Source organism: Vigna radiata, chromosome 7, assembly GCF_000741045.1.
Source record: "Vigna radiata var. radiata cultivar VC1973A chromosome 7, Vradiata_ver6, whole genome shotgun sequence".
Classification (NCBI taxonomy): Eukaryota; Viridiplantae; Streptophyta; class Magnoliopsida; order Fabales; family Fabaceae; genus Vigna; species Vigna radiata.
This window is the reverse complement of record NC_028357.1, coordinates 2,427,383-2,447,130: the sequence shown is the minus strand read 5'-3', so window position 1 is coordinate 2,447,130 and position 19,748 is coordinate 2,427,383. Positions and strand designations below refer to the sequence as shown.

Below are 19,748 nucleotides of genomic sequence, written 5' to 3'. Positions count from 1 at the left end.
TAATAAATGTCAAACATCTAAAATGATCACATCTAATATAAAACAAATATCATTATTTAAAGTTAATAATAAATGTCAAACACCTAAAATTATAATACTATGTTAAATATATGTAATATGTATCAAGTTAATACTCCTTACAGGATACAAATGTGATGGAGAAAATAATATGATTTTCTTTTTTCGATCGACAAGGTTAATTGTTAGTATTTGTTAGTGGAAAAAGTTGAATCCATAACTTTTATTACCTTCTTTTAACTTTATCTCTAGGCTAACCTTATATCTCAAAGTAGTATAAAAGTGACAATTATATCTTTCCATATAAGTATCCTATAACTAGTTTTCATTAATCTTTATTAAATAATATTATTTATGTTCTACTTAGATATCTTAATTTAATACTTGATTACTAAAAATGGTTGTAATAATGATTTCGTAAGAAAAAATATGATTGTCAAAAATATAATTTTCAATGAAACTATGCAAACTCACTCATTTATAAATTAACACTTTTTTCACTCTTAAGAATGAATAATTCTTTAAATAAAAATGGTTAATTTAATTTTATGAATATTTTAACATCATTTTTGATATAAAATCTGATGTTTTAATGTTAATGACTTTTAATATAAAATTTTAAGATGTTTATGATTTCTTTTTCTTTGTAACTCAAATTTTTTCATTTTTATTTAACGAGAAACTTAAATTTTAGATTTTTAATAAAAGTTACTCCTCACTTTCAAAAGTATTTTGTATTATAATTTGTTCGATAATTAAGGATAACTTTGTAAGAAAGGATGTAAATATAAGGATAATGATATTTAAACAACATTTTTTTGACAACATTTGAACATTGATTACGTATTAATATGTGATTGGTCGTAAATTACTCTATAATAATGTTTATGATTATTATTATTGATTATGGAATAATTTAAGAAAACTTCAAAAAAAAAGAAAAATAAATAAAATCACAGTTTTTATGTATAGAAGTTGCACTTAGAAAAGGCTAATTAGCATGACAAAGTAATTTTCTCTAACACTGTGTTTGGTTCTACAAAATGTATTGTAGACGCAAATTGGTGAGCTAGTGCCTTATGCGTTTATGCTGATTTACGTTCATATTGATGACGATTTTGAAGGAGAGACTGATTAAGAAGAATCGATTCTAATCCCTTTTAAATTCATGAAATCGATTTGAAAAACATCAGAGTCGATTCTCCAATTTTCTCAAACCTACTGATTTGTTTTTTTATGTTATTGCTTATCTTGTTTTTATTTTCTCGTTCTTTTATTCTATTCCATTACTTTTTAAGCCTATAATAATATCTATAATAATAAAATATTTATGTAATTTTAAATAAGAATTTCAATTTTATTTTAATATAATTTTCATTTCTTACATTTAAATTTATATCACATTTATCTTTAATAATAAAAGGATAATCATTTAATTTTATCTATTAAAATATTCTTTTAATTTATTATAATCATCACATCGTACACAAATTTTCATATCAAATTCATCCAACTTATATCAATTTTTCCATTAATCTAAACAACCCCGTATTCACCTTATTTTTCAATCAAATCTATTTTTTCAAATTTATCTTTAAATCCAAATAAAAAAGTACTAAATTAAATATACATTCTCATAAGTTTATCCTATACACACTTGAAATCTACTTAAAGATTTGGAAGTCAACTATTTGATAGCTCTTTAGATAATCTATCACATTTTAAAGTGAATTAATGTCTTATTAAAAGGTAATGATACTCTGACAGAATGACAAATTTCAATGCTACCACTTTCCTTTCTTCACCATCGCTTTAAAGAAAGATGTTTCCTTCAGGATGGTTAAAAATAAACTGTGAAATTCAAAACTAGTGACAGATTCAAAGATGTCCTCGTTGTGCTAAAAGTTAACCTAAACTACCCACTTATTTCTACATTGATCCTAGGTTTGTTACTACATAGTGAATCACGTCATTTTGTGATTTTATTTTTTAAATCACATGAACCATCCAGAATGTAACACGTGGTGATGTCAAAAATTTGTCACATTCTAAGTTTCAAAATATCATTACCCTTATTAAAATGGTCTTATTTTGAGACATGTCTTCTACGTAGAGAATTTCTTACAATTGTTAATAAATAGACATTCTAAAACTCAATAGTGCAATGGAGACCGGATGATATTCTTGTAATATTCATGATACTTAAACCAAAATATTAGTTTATCAAAATTTAATATTACTTGTTATAATTAAAATGATAGAATAATTTAATATTACTTGTTATAATTAGTTTATCAAAATATTACATTTTAAATGAAGATAATAGGGTGTAATAATTAAGAATTGGATGAAGGAAGGAGAAAGTAGATAAAAATGGGCCTAACCCCTTCTGAGAAAAACAAAAAGCTGCGATGGACAACACAGCGAACGTCAAAGCTTCCTCTTTGAGATGGAAAATTCTTCGTCGCGCGCTTCTCTCACGCTCCACTCCGCCAGACTCAGGTAATATCATTTTTGCTTTTCCACCTTTTTGTTGCCAAAATGCTTCTTCTACTAATACAAATTTTCGTTTTCTTTGCAGAAGAACAATCTCAAATTATTATTAAGCGCATTTCGAGAAGGACCAGCCATGGATTCAACTTGATACCCTCACATGTAATCGACCACGAACATCACCCGAACAAACGCGAAGGTTCTTCCACCAGAGACGCTCGCGTCTGTTACACTTTACCTATCTCTGACGCTCCTCAACTCTTTCTGACGTCAGTTTGCTATTTTCCTTTTTGGTTTTCACTCTCTTGTTCATGTTCCAATTGGGAAAATTTTCTGTGTTTTATTTACTTAAAAACTATAATGTTTGGTAAGTTTTCGGCAGTTTCCGCTCATCAGAATGCTTGTTTTCCATGCATTGCTTCAGAACCAATATATTAGCAACTAGGAAAATAATAGTATTCAGTAAGTAGGTTCTATGGAAACGGATCTACTTTGAATTGAATTGATTTTGGTTTTCCTATCGCCATACCTTACATGACAAATGTTAGCAAGACCTCTATTATGGACTGAAATTGGTTTGAAATCAGAAAATATTGTGGGAATCACTCCTTTTTTAGTGTGCGTAACTCGTGATTTTGTCGTTTTGGATAAATTTCGACTAATAAAAGATGTGTTTGAACGAGTGTGATAGAAAGTGTTTGCTAACTTACATATAGTATCAGTAGAAGTAAATGACAATCTCATTTCATGTGGATTTACGGCTTCAAAAACTTAGTCGCCTTTGATGATTGTTTTGCATGGTTATCTATTTGTATTTTGTTTATGCAGACAAAGAGTGGACAGCGGTGCTGACCTTGATGATTTTGAAATATGCAACAGATACAACATTGACAATACGGGGCTCGTTTGTAAGTTTCTTCTATAATTCTCCTTACAACTCACAAGCTGTGTTTCTCAGGTTTGAGAGATTGATGGTATTTGTTTGTATAAAATATTTTCATTTGTGTCAACTGAGAATTTGAGAATAATTCACAATCTTCTGTTGCCAGTGCTGAGAGCAATGTTTTGAATTCCTGTTGTTGCAATTTTGTTACAATTGTGATATAGTAGAAAATTATCGACAACCTTTTTTTGCAGATGCTGAGACTGCAAAATAGTCACAACCTTTTTTTATAAAGTGAAACATGAGTCACAAGCTCATTGTCAAAGTTTTATATATTCGTTGTTGAAGGGAAGTTTTTCTTTATGACATGAATCAATTTAATTTGGTACTAAAATTTGGTGGAAGGCTTAGAGCATAGTCCTGTAATTTAAAAAAGGTCCCTTTGTCTTGGTAGCTGAGTTGGGAAGAATAGGCAATCAGCTTGCATTTGGTTAGCACGTGATCTTTTTAAGACTTTCACCAATGTCCTTTTTTTCTTCTGGTTTGGAGGGATGGGTGGATATCATATTAGTTACTCATCAAACAGAACTTTGGATATAGTCATGTAGATAAGTTGAATTTTCATTGCATTCAATGGAGGGATGCTAGGACTATGGGAAAGAAGGAGTTGATTAAGACAGTTAAGATACTGATTAGTTTAGTTAAGCTGTTCATGAATTAAATAAATAAGAGGATATAAGGGGACAAGAGTACTCTATTTTATTTATCAATTGACCATTATCTTTGTGAAAGCGAAATCCCTTGAAGAGTTTATCTTCTATTCATGTTCTTTTCATCCTCTTTTATAAAGAACTTTATTTTCTTTCTCATTTCAATTCTTGGTTCCTAACAAGAAGCATTATAATTTTCCCAAATGTTTTGAAGTAAAAATAATGCTTTTATTTTAAGTACAGTCTTGGTAGAATACTGAGGTGTAAGACTGCATATGTTTATCCATCCTAAACCTCACTAGGTGGGAGCCTTGTGACTGTGTCACCCTCTTTATCAGAAGATATTGACATGATTTTCAATATCTTCAAAATATTAATTCTGTATATTTTCTTTTCACGTGCTTATTTGTAAATTCGTGATGTCTTTTGCAGGTAATTGGCCTTCAGAAGATGTTCTTGCTCACTATTGCTTGTCACATGCAGATATATTCAGGTTTGAAAACTGCATAATTTTCTTGAAGATTTCATTGTGTGTTGCTTAGTTTATTTTAAGTGTTATTTTTGTTACATTTTCCTGTATATTTTTTTTGTCATTCGGTATGCATTTAAATTCTTGAAAACTGCGTAATTTTTCTCGAAGATTTCATTGTGTATTGCTTAGCATATTTTAACTGTTACTTTTGTTACTTTTTGCTGGTATAATTTTTTTTGGTCATTTGGTATGCATTTAAATTCTTTTAGGTCTAAAAAGGTTATTGAGCTTGGTTCTGGCTATGGATTGGCTGGATTTGTTATTGCAGCTGCTACAGGGGCATCCGAGGTTGTAATCTCAGATGGAAATCCACAAGTAGTTGATTGTATCCTTTTCTTATAGTTTTGAAGGAGAATGAATTGTATTATCTCAGAGTTCAATATCTTTGCCAAAAATGGATGTGAAGGATGGTTGTTTCATAGTGCCTTTTGGCTACTAATTTAAACAAATCTCTTCTTTCTTTTTAAACCTTTCTTCATAAACTAAGGGTCAGATGTCTTCTATATTTAAATTGAATTTGATAATACCTTTGATGCGATTATTAGTAGATTCATTTCTTCCCTAAGCCTTGTTTAAACTCATTTTGTAAGGGTTTATTGACTGCAGTGTGATGTCTACCTTTATCATGGTAAGAGGTATTAATGCTGTACCAGAGAGATGAAGTTGACTAATTAGGTGACTTTGGTTGCAATTATTTGATATTTTGTTGTGCTCTTCCTACTAATGACAATGGAAGTAATCGTCCAAGGGCATGCACAGTTATTGTAAATCTTAATTGTCATTGTAAATCTTAATTGTCATCTTAATTGTCAATGCTTTCGTAGGTAAATGAAAAAGATCTCTTAAATTATATATTATAAAAGCAAAGCTAGTATGTGACAACCTGGAAAAATAGGATGGTGATAGACAACTCGGTGAGAGTTTTCTCATTCCTGCAGTTAATTGCTAGCTTAATTTTTTCTTAAGCAAAAGTTTGTTATGCTAAGAGTAGTGATTAGCTTCTCGTTTCCTTTTGGTTAGGGATGAGGAACTCTTTTCTAGAATGGGTACAAACAGATGTTTTTCTTTGCTGTAGAAAACAACAATTTGGATTTTAGTAATGACTGTGACTTACTAGTATAATGATAAATATTAAATGGTTCATTTGAATGCTGACCCATGATTCTTTTTTCCCAAGAAGTTGTGAGAAGTATTTCAATAGATGGAAGAATAGAAGTGGAGGTAAGTGTAAGAAGAGGAAAGATGTGCCAGGGATGAAGGAAGTCAAGGAACTTATTAGCAGCTGTTCATAGATGAAAAGCTGCAAGAGGTAGAGAAGACCTGGGATTGAACATAAGGGACGGGAAGTGCAAAGCGCACAACCTTCTAAGGACAGAAGCAATGAAGTAAACAAAATAGAAATGGCTAGTGTTGTGCCTGTTCAACTACTTTGTTAGTTTTTAACTATTTAATTCTATAATTTGAAATTTATGCATAGTAAGAATTGAAAATATGAAATATTATTAATTATTGATTTGTGTAGGGTTTTCACCTTTTATTAGAGGATAATTACATCAGATGCAAAAAGGAAACTAATCCTGAAAAGGAAAGAAGTATAATAATAATAAATTACCTAAATATAAGCTGAACTAAAATGATAACAGAGTAATCATACAGAAAATAATATGATTACTAGCTGTATAGGGAAACACATTAACTGCACAATCAAACTTATTAGCATAACTATTTCAGCGGATGAGATAGAGATTTTATCCTCTTTTGACATCTGTCAATACTCCCCCTGAAGCTGGCTTGAAGGTTATATTCTTAGAGTATTTCTTTGGTAATACTTTGGTTAAGATATCTATGATTGCTCTGCAGTGGGAACATAACTAATACAAGTTTGTTCCTTTTCTATCTTCTCCGTGAAGAAGTGCTTGCCAACTTCCATATGTTTGACCCTATCATGTAGGACTGGGTTGTACGTAATAACTGCACTCATGGAGAATTGGAAACCTTCAATTCTCGTAGAACTTTTTCCACCCACAACTCCTCTCAATCCACGTCTCTAAACTCAGCATTTGCATTGTTTCTTGCTACAACACTTTGCTTCAATTCTCTAGCTGTGGAATAGCACAACAAATCTGCAATATTTATTACCCACCACCTAGTCCTACATGATTGGACCAAACATATCATTAACATGGAGTTTTCATCATCCTAGATGGGATGCTGAGATCATTATTGTTGAGCATGGGTAGCTCACTAGTGAGGTATCCAAGCTTTCATGATTGTACATTTGACAGATTGGGACCATAGGAGATATATCTACCAATTAAGCTGAAAGGAGGTGATTGGAAAAGAATGATAATTTCCAAAAGGGACCCTTTGCTCCATTTCGGAGGCTATGGATCCTTTGCTCCATTTCGGAGGCTATGGATTTTGATCATTGCTGATGGCTGAGGTCATGGCTGGAAATCATAGGTGCAAAGGTCGTGTTCTGATACCAAAGTTGAAAATAGAATATGCTTAATGAATTACCTAAAAGTAAGCTAAACAAAAATGGTATCAGAGTGACCATACAAAAAATAGTATAATAGCTAGCTATATAGGAAAACAAATTATCTACCCAATCAATCTTTATTTATAGAAATATTTCAGTGCATCAAATAGAGATTTAGTCCTCCTTTGTTGTCCAGTCCACAATCAAACCTTAAATGAATTTTGATATGAATCAATGAACTGACTTAACATATTATCTTGTACTGTGTAGGAAAAGTTCCTTGCCGCATACCTAATCATACCACGAACCATGTAGCACGGATAAAAATCTGAAATTCAGAACTGAGGCACACACAACCTTATGTGCTGTTGTGGTCAATTCACAACTCATGCACACTTAACGTATAATTCAGGTTTTTAAAATTATACTGTGTTTCGGAAATTTAGAGTGCAAGAAATTGCCACAATATATATGATGAAACTGATAACCATTTTAAGTGACTTCAAATTGGATGTTGTTGAATCAAACGTTTTACTAATATTTCAAAAGCTATAATTTACTTGACCTTTGCCATAAGACAATTGATGTCACTTGTAATAATCTCTCCCTTAACAATTGTCTAGTTGGGAATTGGACTCATGGTCTTGGCTCTAATAACAATTGTTGGATCCTACACTTACCATTAGACCAAAGTTATAGTTGGTAGTCAAAATGTAATAGTAACTCTTTCTACTTAAGAGTGTAGCAACTCAAGTGCTTGTGACTTGGTCTACTTGACCTCTGTCACAAGACAATTGATGTCAGTTGCAGCAGATGTTTGCAAGATCTATTCCTTTGTAATGAGTATTTGAATTCGTTTTTATACTGTCTCATCATGCCTCAACCAAAAATTGAAAACTACTTGTGGGATTGTGTCATTGCATTTAATGATTTTTTTTTTTTCAATATCTTGTTCTATTAAGAGATGCATTATTACACTCTAGGATTATGCATTCAGGGGAATGGTTGATAACAGTCTACTGTTATACTTCTAGGAGAGCTAGGTGTAGTGCTCTAGTTAACATGATCAAAATGATCATTCCTTCAAGGAGATTGGCCCTCCAGGGGGTATTTAACAAGTGGTTAAGCTGGTTATTCATGTATATGATATTTTGGCACATTGCACTTAAGGATCAATAAATAAATGCAACAGTAAAACCATTTATTGGCCATGTTTTGATAAATTTTTCAATAAATAGTTATAGGAAAAGAATGTAAGAAGTTAAAACACTTGTAAGGAAGTCAGTTAAAATGAAGCATGTTTCCTCAACAAGTTAAAATTAACTTATATTTAAACTTTTATTGAGACTTTCTCATAATTTCTCCTAAAGATCATTTTAAATCATGCATACGTTAATTTTAATTTGTGGGGAAACTTAATTCATTTATTATCGTATTTTCTTCTCTCTTTTAAGAACCTATGAAGTCCCAACAACTATTAACGTATAGATTTTTTTTCTCAAAGAACCAATGAAGTATATCGCTTCTACTTCCTGTTATGTTTCAGGGTCCTTTACTTCTTTTTGGGTTGAAAACTGATTGTTTAACGGTTCCCAATTTGTACTTAATGTGATGTTGTTTTCATTGTAATCAGCACAATATCCTAATGCTCTTTCTCTAATTAAATATGCATGCAGCAATATCCGTTTTTAGAATGTACTTGATATATTTTCTAGTTGAATAGCATTGCTCTTCCATGACCATTAGATACTCAGCGTAATATTGAAGCCAACGCTGGAGCATTTGGGGATACAGTTGTGAAGTCTATGACTCTTCACTGGAATCAGGAGGATATTACTAATTTAGCGGACACGTTTGATATCATCATTGCGAGTGACTGGTAAGATATTTGATATTCGGGATGCTTCATACTTGGTTTGAATGCATTTTCCATCCTTAGATGAAGATATTATATCCGGTTCTTGTGATATAGCTGTAAGCCCGTAACTGCTTATTGGAAACTGTCATTTCATGTCAATAGCATTTTTTCTTAACCTATATAATTTGGATAAAGATCAGAGTCGGACAAAGGATTCAGCGTGAGCTAGTAGTCATAAGACACAATCTCTTATTTATCTGGTTGAAGCTTTTATTTATATATATAATAATCAAATTTTTGCATTCATGTATGTCAGTTGGGAAATGCTGTTACTTTTCTTTGTTTTCTTTTGCTAGCTTTTTATCATTTTCAATTTTTAAAGTTGAATATACGTTTAGATATCTATATTTATTCTTCAAGTGGGGGCAAAAGACAGTTCTGTCTTGTACGAAATGCATCAGCAGATTCACATGCATGCAGCTTGACGCGCCTTTTCTTTTGGCCTATATATGCTAGTCTTATCTTTATATTACGACATTGATTGTGTCACTTTGACAGCACTTTCTTTAAGGATTTCCACAGAGACCTTGCTCGTATTGTCAAACATTTATTATCAAAAGCCGGATCTTCTGTGGCTATACTTTTAAGTCCAAAAAGAGGCAACTCGTTGGACCTGTTCTTGGAGGTGGCCAAGGAAAATGGCTTACGTTTCAGTGTAACGGAGAACTATGACCAAGAAGTCTGGAAACGTCATGAGGGATTCTTGAATGAAGACAGGGACTCTTGGCCCAGTTATGAGAAAGGTCACAGCTATCCACTCTTAATCAGAATTACCCTTTGAGCTTTCTTTTACGCATTCTCCTGGGGCCTCTTTCTGTTGTTGGTTGACTCTTAGACAATGTTCAAACCAATTCCCAGACAGGAATTGTCCTGATTCAGACACTAACCGATTTCATGCTTTCATTGCGTAATACATTATTTTGTTGGTTGGGTCACATCTTCCGTAGACAGCACTATACTCATCCACGAAGGCTCGGATGAATTTGCATAGTGTGATTCACCTCTAAAGTGCAGATTAAATTTTCGGTCCTTAAAGTATCCAAGATAATTAAAACATTTTCTTTTTGGGCTAATCCGCCAAGTCATCGCAACTAAAAGATGAAAAAAAAGTAATTGAAAGTTCTGCGCCTGATAGATAATAGCGTGTTAGTAATAGTAGTGATTAAAATGTTTGCTTGACTGTGTCCCATTAGTGATTAAAAAATGGCAGGTTAGATGAATCATGTGTGGGTTTGTTATGGTTTTATTATCTGTAATGGTATCTAGGATTTGCTATTGGTTTCTGCCTGTGACTTTTGACAGAAAAAAAAGCTTCCTTATCTTGGTTGAACCATCACAGATGCAAGTGTAAAGCTTTAAGATGAGCAGTCCATTTGAGTGAACAAAGCAACTCCACCAGTTGAATGAAGCTGCACTGTGTCAAAAGCTAGCAATTGGTTCAATTAAACTACAATTTAATCTAACAAGTGGATTCGAGGTTACTTTTCTCTTCTAACAGTAATGGGATGTGCTTTGTCTTTGTAGTGAGATTATGTATGCACCACAGCGGATTCTTAGCCATTACGGAAACAACAATTAGTATTAATTTCCATTTATTGCGTTCTCGATTGGACTTGACTGAATGTCCCTTCTCAACTTCCTAATGCTCCTTAAAAAGGAATAATCTTGCACAAAATCAAAAAGTGGGACTAGAGACAACCTCAAGACAGTTTCAGAGTCGGTTATAATGGTTTATGGTAGATAAGTCCTATATTTTAATAAAGTTTTTTTTCGTTCCTGTAAAATAAAGATGTTTCAATTTACATTTTTGTAAGTAAATTAAAGGCTTAGTTATGTTTTAAGTTCCTGATAAATTTGGAAACTTGTAATTGAGTCTTTATTAAACTTGTGATTTATTTAGTCTTCAAATATTTAAAATTTATCAATTGAGTTTTTGTAGTTCGACTTTTTTTTTAATTATATGATGTGACAAATACTTTGTGTTTCGGTTAAAATTGTTCGGTTGTCCTTTCTTGTTTTGCTCTCTTTTGATCTCCAGTCCTCTTCGAAAATGCAATCGACTCCGATGAGTGGTTGACCTACAGAAGATACTTCGACGTTTAAGTCAGATATGTTTCATAAAAAAGTCTATATTTTATTAGGATAGAATAAAATAGATTCAGGTTGTTTTAACTGAACACGTGAATAATATATTTATAAGGCTTTGCGGAAGTCAAACACATTGATTAATCATTAAACCAGACAATCAAATTCAATAATACCTGTTAATTGTCCATTAATATCATATTTTTGTGCAATATGACCTGTCAATCACTCATAAATAGTGTATATTCGCATTTAATATGGCCATTAAACATATTAATTGGCCATTAGTGATATTTACCTTTCTTGACTAGTGTATCTAACCGTCGGTCGGTTGTCCGTTTTGGCATTAGATTCTCCTTAGTCGATCGATCATCGGGGTTACAGTACATTAAGCCCCCCAAGTCCCGAGCAGCTGTTTTGGAGGTGTGACGGGGTTTAAATATGTCGGACGAGAATGGGAGTTCACAAGGAGTGTTCCCTACTACTCGGTTTTTGTCTTCAACTTTCTGGTTGACGTGAGGGATTTACCTCTCGGTTTTTTCTTCAACGAGAGGGATTTACCTCTCGGCCGAGAGAGATTTATCGTTCGATCTTTGTCTTCAACTTTCTAGTTGACGAGAGGGATTTACCTCTCGTTTTTTCCTTTAACAAGACGGATTTATCGCTCGGTCTTTGCCTTCAACTTTACCTCTCGTTTTTACCTCTCGTTGATGAGAGGGATTTACCTCTCAGTCGAGAGGGATTTACCGATCGGTTTTTGGCTTCAACTTTCTGGTTGACGAGAGAGATTTACCTCTCGGTTTTTCCTTCAAGCAGAGGGATTTATCTCTCGACCGAGAAGGATTGACCACTTGGTCTTTGTCTTCAACCTTCTGGTTGACGAGAGGGATTTACCTCTCGGTTTTTTCTTCAACGAGAGGGATTTACCTCTCGACTGAGAGGGATTTACCGTTCGGTCTTCAACTTTCTGGTTGACGAGAGGGATTTACCTCTCGGTTCTTCCTTCAACAAGAGGAATTTACCTCTTGGCCGAGAGGGATTTACCGTTCGATCTTTGTCTTCAACCTTCTGGTTGACGAGAGGGATTTACCTCTCAGCTTTTTCTTCAATGAGAGAGATTTACCTCTCAGCCGAGTGTAGATGTGAATGACCCAGTAACATGTAGAACATTCAAACAACCTAAGAATAGGATTAGGTTGTTTAAAAAATTTTACATCCCACTTTTAAAGTTACACACTACACACAAACCTCCATAAATACTTAAACATATATCCTTCCTATTTCTTCACATATTTTGTAAATTAATGTTTTGGTTGAATTTGAACAATGTAGTAAAATTGAAATTGCATAAAAGTTTTAGGGTGAACTGATTGAATGCGTATGATACTTATACTCTTGAGAATTTTATCCTAAAAATTTATGTTATAAAATATCTTAATCGTATATATTACTAGATCAATGTATTTTTTTTTTTTCAAAAGGAGAAGTTAACTACAAACAACATTCATACATTCATGTCTGAAATTGCATATTGTTTCCTTTTTAGATATATATAACTAAATTCATGTCTGAAATGTTCCCACATAGAACATAGATAGCACTCCAAACTAAAGCATTTCTCCGTCATCTTTCATCTCATGCACATTTCACCAATAGAATGCCAAAGAATGAAAAGATTTGGGATGTGTTGATTAGGTCAATTTGTTAAAGTAAGAAACATAATGTACAAAAAAAAAAGAATGTTTACATGCAAATAAAATTGATGATGATGATGATGATAGTGATCCAATTACAATATATGTGGGATCAATAAGTGTTAAATTAATCTGACGTATAATTGACTTTATCCATAATGATAACTTTATCTCTCAAAATAGTGCATTTGAAGTAGCTTACTGATGAAGAAGTAAGAACAAGAATTTTCTTTATCACCATGCATGCTATTCAATTTTCAATTCTTTTTATTTTGATGGGATTCAGTTTGTCAATTCTAGTTGATATACCAAACTTCATGACATCAAAATTTGTCATCATTCAATTATAGAATCATTTTTGGCATGTTATTGACCCTTGCTTGATGATCAAAGAAAGATATGTTTTCTCTTTTTCTTTTTTATCAAATTTTCTTTTATCTTCCTTTTCATTTCTAATTACATGGTTGTCACCTTTTCTTTTTCTTTTCTTCCTTCTACCTTAAAAAAAAAAAAAAAAAGACAACTACACTCTTTTCTTTTCTTCATATACTTTTTCATATTACTATGAGCATTTCCTACATTAATACGTAAAATAATTGTAAGTATTTATCATTCCAATTTTGTTTAAAATCCTATAATATTGGTCCTTTCGTCAAATTGAAGTTGACATCTATTAATATCTTGAATTATTATTATTTAATATTTTTAAAATTTGTTATCTATTGTTTTTCATCCTTCCTTCGACCTGCACTCGAGAGATCAATGCTAACTCTAAAATCGGATGAACCCAAAAAAAAGTCGAATTGATATAATTGAATAATTTTGTATAGTATGTAGATGGGTCAAAATAATATCTAAAGTCGAATTTAATGACGTAGTTGACCTAAAAAGAAGTTTGATTGGTATATATATGATATTTTCAATTCATTAGTCATTTAATTGTTTGCCCTAAATCAGTTTCAAAGCTTTAAAGGAGAACATATGTGATGTGACTTAATCAACAAACATAGAGAATTTCCAAATTATACGCACCTTATTTAATCCATATTTTATACTACTGCTTCATGACACCAATCATTTGATTACGTTACCTTTATGAAAAATATTTGTTAACTATTTTTTTTTATCTTGGTATATAATTAAAGAATTGGTAATTTTATAATTAAAAAATCATATAAAAGTGAATATAGCTATTCATATGCACTTTACATTATAATTTATTTCTTCAATTTTTCTTTATTGATAGTTAGTTTATCTGTTAAAATGCATCTTAATCGGGATGAAGATATGGCATGGAACTCCAAATAAGGAGAAACTAATTTTTGACATTCACTATTTTATATCAACATTCATTTAACAAGTATTTTTTATAACGAAATATTATATTAAAACAACAACAATAATAATAATAATAAATAAAATAATAATTTATTTAGTTGAAATTTGAGTATAAAAGAAAAATAATTGTGTCAAACTATATATTTTTCCGTCTTATAATTTGTATAATTTTTTAATCTTTTAGTATTTTATTATTGTTTACCAATATATGAATATTTAATATAATTAAATATTTTTAATCATTATTTTATATCATATATTTATAAGTATAAAATTTATTTTTTCATATATTTTAATAATTTTTTATGTTTTAATATTTACTTATTATAAATAGTAAATTATTAATTATTAATTATTTTTTAATAATTTATACTTAAAATGTTTTTTAATGTATTTTAATAAAGTCATTAGCATACTTAAAAAATTCAAGATAGACAAGAGTTTCTCTTCTTTCTCTACATAAATATACATTACTTTGTGAAGACAAACTAAAAATTAAAAACATAAATTAATGTGATTTTCCATGATAAAGCTCCACTTATTATGAAACGGGTAATATATAATATAATAATATAAACCAACAAGACTCCTTCTATATAGCAGAGAAATTTATGTTTAATGACTAACCAAATAAATACACATTAGGAATCATTTTCACAGTTTTCATCTTCACATTCCAAACCGATATGCATTATTTTCAGAGTGATTAAAAATGGAAGTAGAGATGAAACAGTGTCTTTTCATTCTTTTCTTTGTTACTAAGAGCTAGTTAGAAAAAATGATAGGCTTAATACTTTTCTTGATCTTCGTATTTGTGTGAAAATCTTAGTTCGGTCCTTAAGTTTTGAACTGTTTCAATTGGATCATAATTTTTGTAAAAATGCACACATTTTATTTCAACCATTAACTGATCTCAAACGGCGTTTAAGTTTAGCAGACGTGATATGCTGATGTGTTGGCTTAATCCCTTCTTGATCCTCGTATTTGTGTGAAAATCTCATATCGATCCTTAAATTTTGAACTGTCTCAATTGAATCATAATTTTTATAAAAATGCACACATTTTTACATTAGGAATCATTTTCACAGTTTTCATCTTCACATTTCAAACCGATATGCATTATTTTCAGAGTGATTAAAAATGGAAGTAGAGAAGAAACAGTCTCTTTTCATTCTTTTCTTTGTTACTAAGAGTTAGTTAGAAAAATGATAATAGACCTCAATTCCTACGTAATACTCCCACTACTACCATTTAATTTAAATCATCACTTTTCTTACATGTGAGCTGTCACTTTCATTCCCTCAGCCCACACCCCATCATCATTTTCAGACCAAAAAATTAAAAAATGACAGAGGCTGAAAGAAGAGAGGAAGAAAATTATTAAAATGTATTTATAGACCAATTAATATTCATGATGCTGTTCATCCTACTTGCTTCTTCTGTGTCCCTTAAAGAAGGAAGATATCATTCTGAAAGGGACACAGAGAGTCTATGAGACTAAATAGGAAAGAATGAAAGTGACAGAAACAAAAAATGCAGACTTGGAAGCTGAAAATGGTTTCCTTCTGCTCGAATCCCCTGTAGCCAAATTCGCTATCCATGAAGTAGTAGCCACTGCTGCCTGTTCCACTGATGATCCTGGCCCCGATTCCATCAAAGACTTCAAACTGCAAAATCCCAAATTTAAATTTTTTATCTTTTTAATATTTTCGATTATGGGTAGGTAGAAAACTCATAAAATGTAAAACAAAACTTATACAAATATCATTTTTCACTCTCAGAATAGAAGAATAGTAGTACCTTGGAGAAGAAGAAGGACAGAATGTGACAGTGTAATCCGCTGCGGTGCAAGTAAAAGTGCTGGTAGCATCATCAAAAGCGTAGCTATAAGATTTGGGGCACGCGTTCTTAAAAATCTCCGAGTACATCGAAGGCGCGCATGCCGACGGTGAATTAAACGCGCCGCTGCAGCAAAACTCCGGTTTCCCGAACGCGCGACACGCGCTCTGGCACGCGTCGCCGCCTTCAACCCTCAGCTCCGCTGGGCACCGTCGGTTTAGGTCCGCCCCGCAACCGGTGGTGGCGCACGAGCCGGAGCCGCCGCTTGATTCCACCATCATCGGGAGGTTGTAACCGTCGACGAGGCTGACGTCGTAGTAGTCCGGAGACCCTGACCCAAGAGTGAACTCGGCAAGTGTAGCCGGCGGCGTGGCGCCGTTTCCGTTGCAGAGTACCTCGCCAGAGCCGCAGTCGCCCGTGGCGCAGTTTCCGTGGCCCGAGTCGTCGAACTGGCAACCGGTTCTGCCCCAGAAACGCCCCGACCAACCCGGTGGCGCGTCGAAGGTTCGCGTGCTTCCCCTTTTGAGCTCGAAACCGGATGTTCCGAGGTCCGGCTTTCCTAGAATCCCCGGCCACACTGTGTGGTCGCACTTGTTGACGAATGTGAATGTTGTCGCCGAAACTCCCACCCCTGCAAGCCGCAAATGTTGCGAAAACAGAGCAACCTTTGTCAAACAATGTTTTAATGGAATTCATTTCTCCAAATAAAATATATTCTTCCACTTAATATTAAAATTTGAGATAATTTTCATATTGAAAACTAACTCAACCATTTACTTAATTTGAAATGGCATGTGTACCTATGAAAGCATGAATAAGTAGGAAAACGATGGATTGATGAGAAGAATGTGAGAAGGGAAACATGGTTGGATTTAGACCAAAATGGGTTTATAGCAATGCTAGAAATGAAAAGTGAAGAAGAATGTGTAAGTGGTTAAGTGTAGAAAGAGCCAAGAAGGAATGAAGTTGGGGGAATCTAAATGCTAGCTCATGGGTTCATATATATATACATAAGCACCACACTTACGAGATTAATGAAGGGAAAAGGTGACATCAACCTACTCATCTTTCTATTTATGTCTTAATTTTTTATTAGTTAGTGGCTTAACGTAATGGTGAGAGAAATAACTTTTATTATAAAAATAGATAAAGTGACATGATCATTTAATTAGTAAAAATAAGTACAAAATATTTACCAGTGTATTACTTTATTTTATTTATAAATATTATTATAATTTAAATGTAAATATAAGATGTTTTATTTTTTAGCATCATATAATATAATTGTGAAATGAAATTAAGTTGTTGTATAAAATCTTAGATTATGGTGATGATGAGTCCGATTTTAAAAAGATTTAAAAAGAAAGAAGTTAAACAGTTAGTTAGTGTTAGTTAAAAAAGGGTGGTGATTCTAAATGGGTTCTTGAAGTGACTTGTACAGCATATGTTCCCATACACCGTTAGGTATTCCAAATCTGTCTGCAAACCTTTTCTTAAGTTCCTTTTCCTCTATCAAATTATCTTTAATTCAAATTTACCTTAAACTCAGATCATTTATGTTTTAATATGCTATTTTATAAATAACTTTATACTGCCAATTAATATAAAATTCCATTCAAAATTAAATTTTTACTTCTTTTTACTAAAAGTTAATTTTAAAGTTTTAAAGTTTTTTTTTTTGAAACAGATACACATTCATTAGGCATATCTCACACTATAATAACTATTAGTAATATGTTATCACTTATCTTTCCATATATCTTTTACATTTCGAGTTACTATTGCATTCGTGTTTATATTATACTTTTTAAAACTTTTACATTTTCAGTTACTATTACATTCGTGGTTATTTTTAAAATTCTTTTTAGAAAATAAATTTAAATATTCTTTTTATTTATTTTAATGAATAATTACTTCAAGTATTTTTAGTTTTTTAAGATTTTATACTCAGTTATAAGAAATAAAAAAAAAAAAGCTATTTAAAGGTGATGCTTTGGATAGACAGATATAATGAGTTCAAATTATTTACTTGAAACACTTTATAACATCTTCTACAAAATTTAAATAAAATTAAAAAATAAAATATGTAAGTTTGTAGAATAATTTAATCTATAAAAGTGATGTATTTTTTTGTCAATATTTTTATTCTATATTTGTATAAGAAGTTAATCATGATTATTTTTTATTCACAATTTCTAACATTGCAAGAAATTGTTGATTGCAATAACATAATCAATAAATTTGATTTATTCGTAATTAAAAATTTTGTTGATAAAATATTTTTTCGATAAATTTTATCAACGAATAAAAAAATATATTGATAATTACCAATTACCACAAAGTTGTCTATAATTATCTATTGGTAATTATTGATGAAAAAATTCCTTAGTAATTATTTATTGATAATTAGAGCCAGATTTTAGTCATAACTAAAATTCGTCAATAAATATCATTGAATATTTTTTCTCCTACTCCTATTCTTTTTCTTTCTTTGTTTTTTCTTTTTCTTACTATTTATTTCCCCCTTCTCCTTCTCCTTCTTTGCCATCGTCATCATTTTTTACTTCTTTTTCTCATTCTCTTTCTCTTTTTCCTCTGTTTCCACTTTTGACAGTGTTATCGTGACATTGTCACTATATCGTGGTTATCCTTTGTCTTTGACTTTTTTTCGCTTCTTTCTCTCTTCTTTTTTTCTTCTCACTTATGTCCACTTAGTTTACAAAAAATTCAATTTCCATTTTATTGACACGTTTACCTCTAAAAAAAGTTAGCGTTAGTTTAAAGATTAACCGTCAATAAATTTAAAAAAATAATCAATTACGAAATAATTTTATCATGAAATGGTTAAATCCATAATGAGTATTATAAAATTTTGATGAATTTTGTCAACTAAACTATTATCAATAAATATTTTCGTTATTGATCAAAATTCTAAAATTAATAAATAAATTTTTTCAGTAAATTTAATTTTATTGACAAATTTTATCAGTATAATTTTATCGATAATTATAAAACTATTTTATTTAGGACTTTCTCGACCAACATAAATAAAAATATTTCTCCACAAATAACAAGATATTTTATTTTTTATCAATGTAAATGAGATTATTTTTCAGTTGATGTAACTCACAGTTTCTTTTTAACATTGATATCTATTATTTTATAGTAGATATATATTGTTGAAACTATTTACAATCAATATTTTATAAAAAAAAAAATTCACCAAATGTTAAATAGGGTTATTTTTCAACTAGATATTTTATTATAAAAAATATTTAAACAATAACCAATTTTAAAAGCAAAACATAGTTGATTACTATAGTAACTAATTTAAATACTAAATTATAAATAAAACATTATTAGTCTCTAAAACAATCATTATTTTGAATAAAAATTTATAATTAATTTGTGAATTAAAATATAAAAAATAATATTAGTCACTAAATTTTGTTATAAAAAGAAAAGGTGTTTACATTGGTCATTAATTAATATTAATGACCGCTAATATTCAACTACATAATTATTTTAGTATGAATTATTTTAATCTTTTATAAAAATTAATTATCCTATAATAAAAAGAATTCAACTATACGTAAATAAAATGAAAGGAGCAGGATGTTTGACTTTCAAAATGTCCTATGGGAATGGTTAGGGGTTTGAATTAATTATGGTTTCCCTTTTAATAATTTAGGATGCATAACATTTTGACAATAGGAAATGTGTCATCATTTTATTGATTTATTTGAATTTATATTT

General features: G+C 31.0%; 2 protein-coding genes across 2 annotated transcripts; one reads left to right on the top strand and one right to left on the bottom strand.

The window, feature by feature from the left end:
* Positions 1-2,372: 2,372 nt before the first annotated feature.
* On the top strand, positions 2,373-9,971 carry LOC106769018 (calmodulin-lysine N-methyltransferase). Its single transcript, XM_014654457.2, has 7 exons — positions 2,373-2,520; positions 2,600-2,780; positions 3,340-3,419; positions 4,537-4,597; positions 4,846-4,961; positions 8,865-8,997; positions 9,535-9,971. The coding sequence occupies exons 1-7, from the start codon at positions 2,430-2,432 to the stop codon at positions 9,815-9,817; spliced, it is 945 nt and encodes a 314-aa protein (XP_014509943.1). The 5' UTR covers positions 2,373-2,429; the 3' UTR covers positions 9,818-9,971.
* Positions 9,972-15,353: 5,382 nt separating this feature from the next.
* Positions 15,354-17,078, bottom strand: LOC106767446 (thaumatin-like protein 1b). Its single transcript, XM_014652347.2, has 3 exons — positions 16,793-17,078; positions 15,954-16,623; positions 15,354-15,820 (listed from the first exon to the last, which is right to left on the bottom strand). The coding sequence occupies exons 1-3, from the start codon at positions 16,854-16,856 to the stop codon at positions 15,643-15,645; spliced, it is 912 nt and encodes a 303-aa protein (XP_014507833.1). The 5' UTR covers positions 16,857-17,078; the 3' UTR covers positions 15,354-15,642.
* Between the last annotated feature and the right edge of the window lie 2,670 nt (positions 17,079-19,748).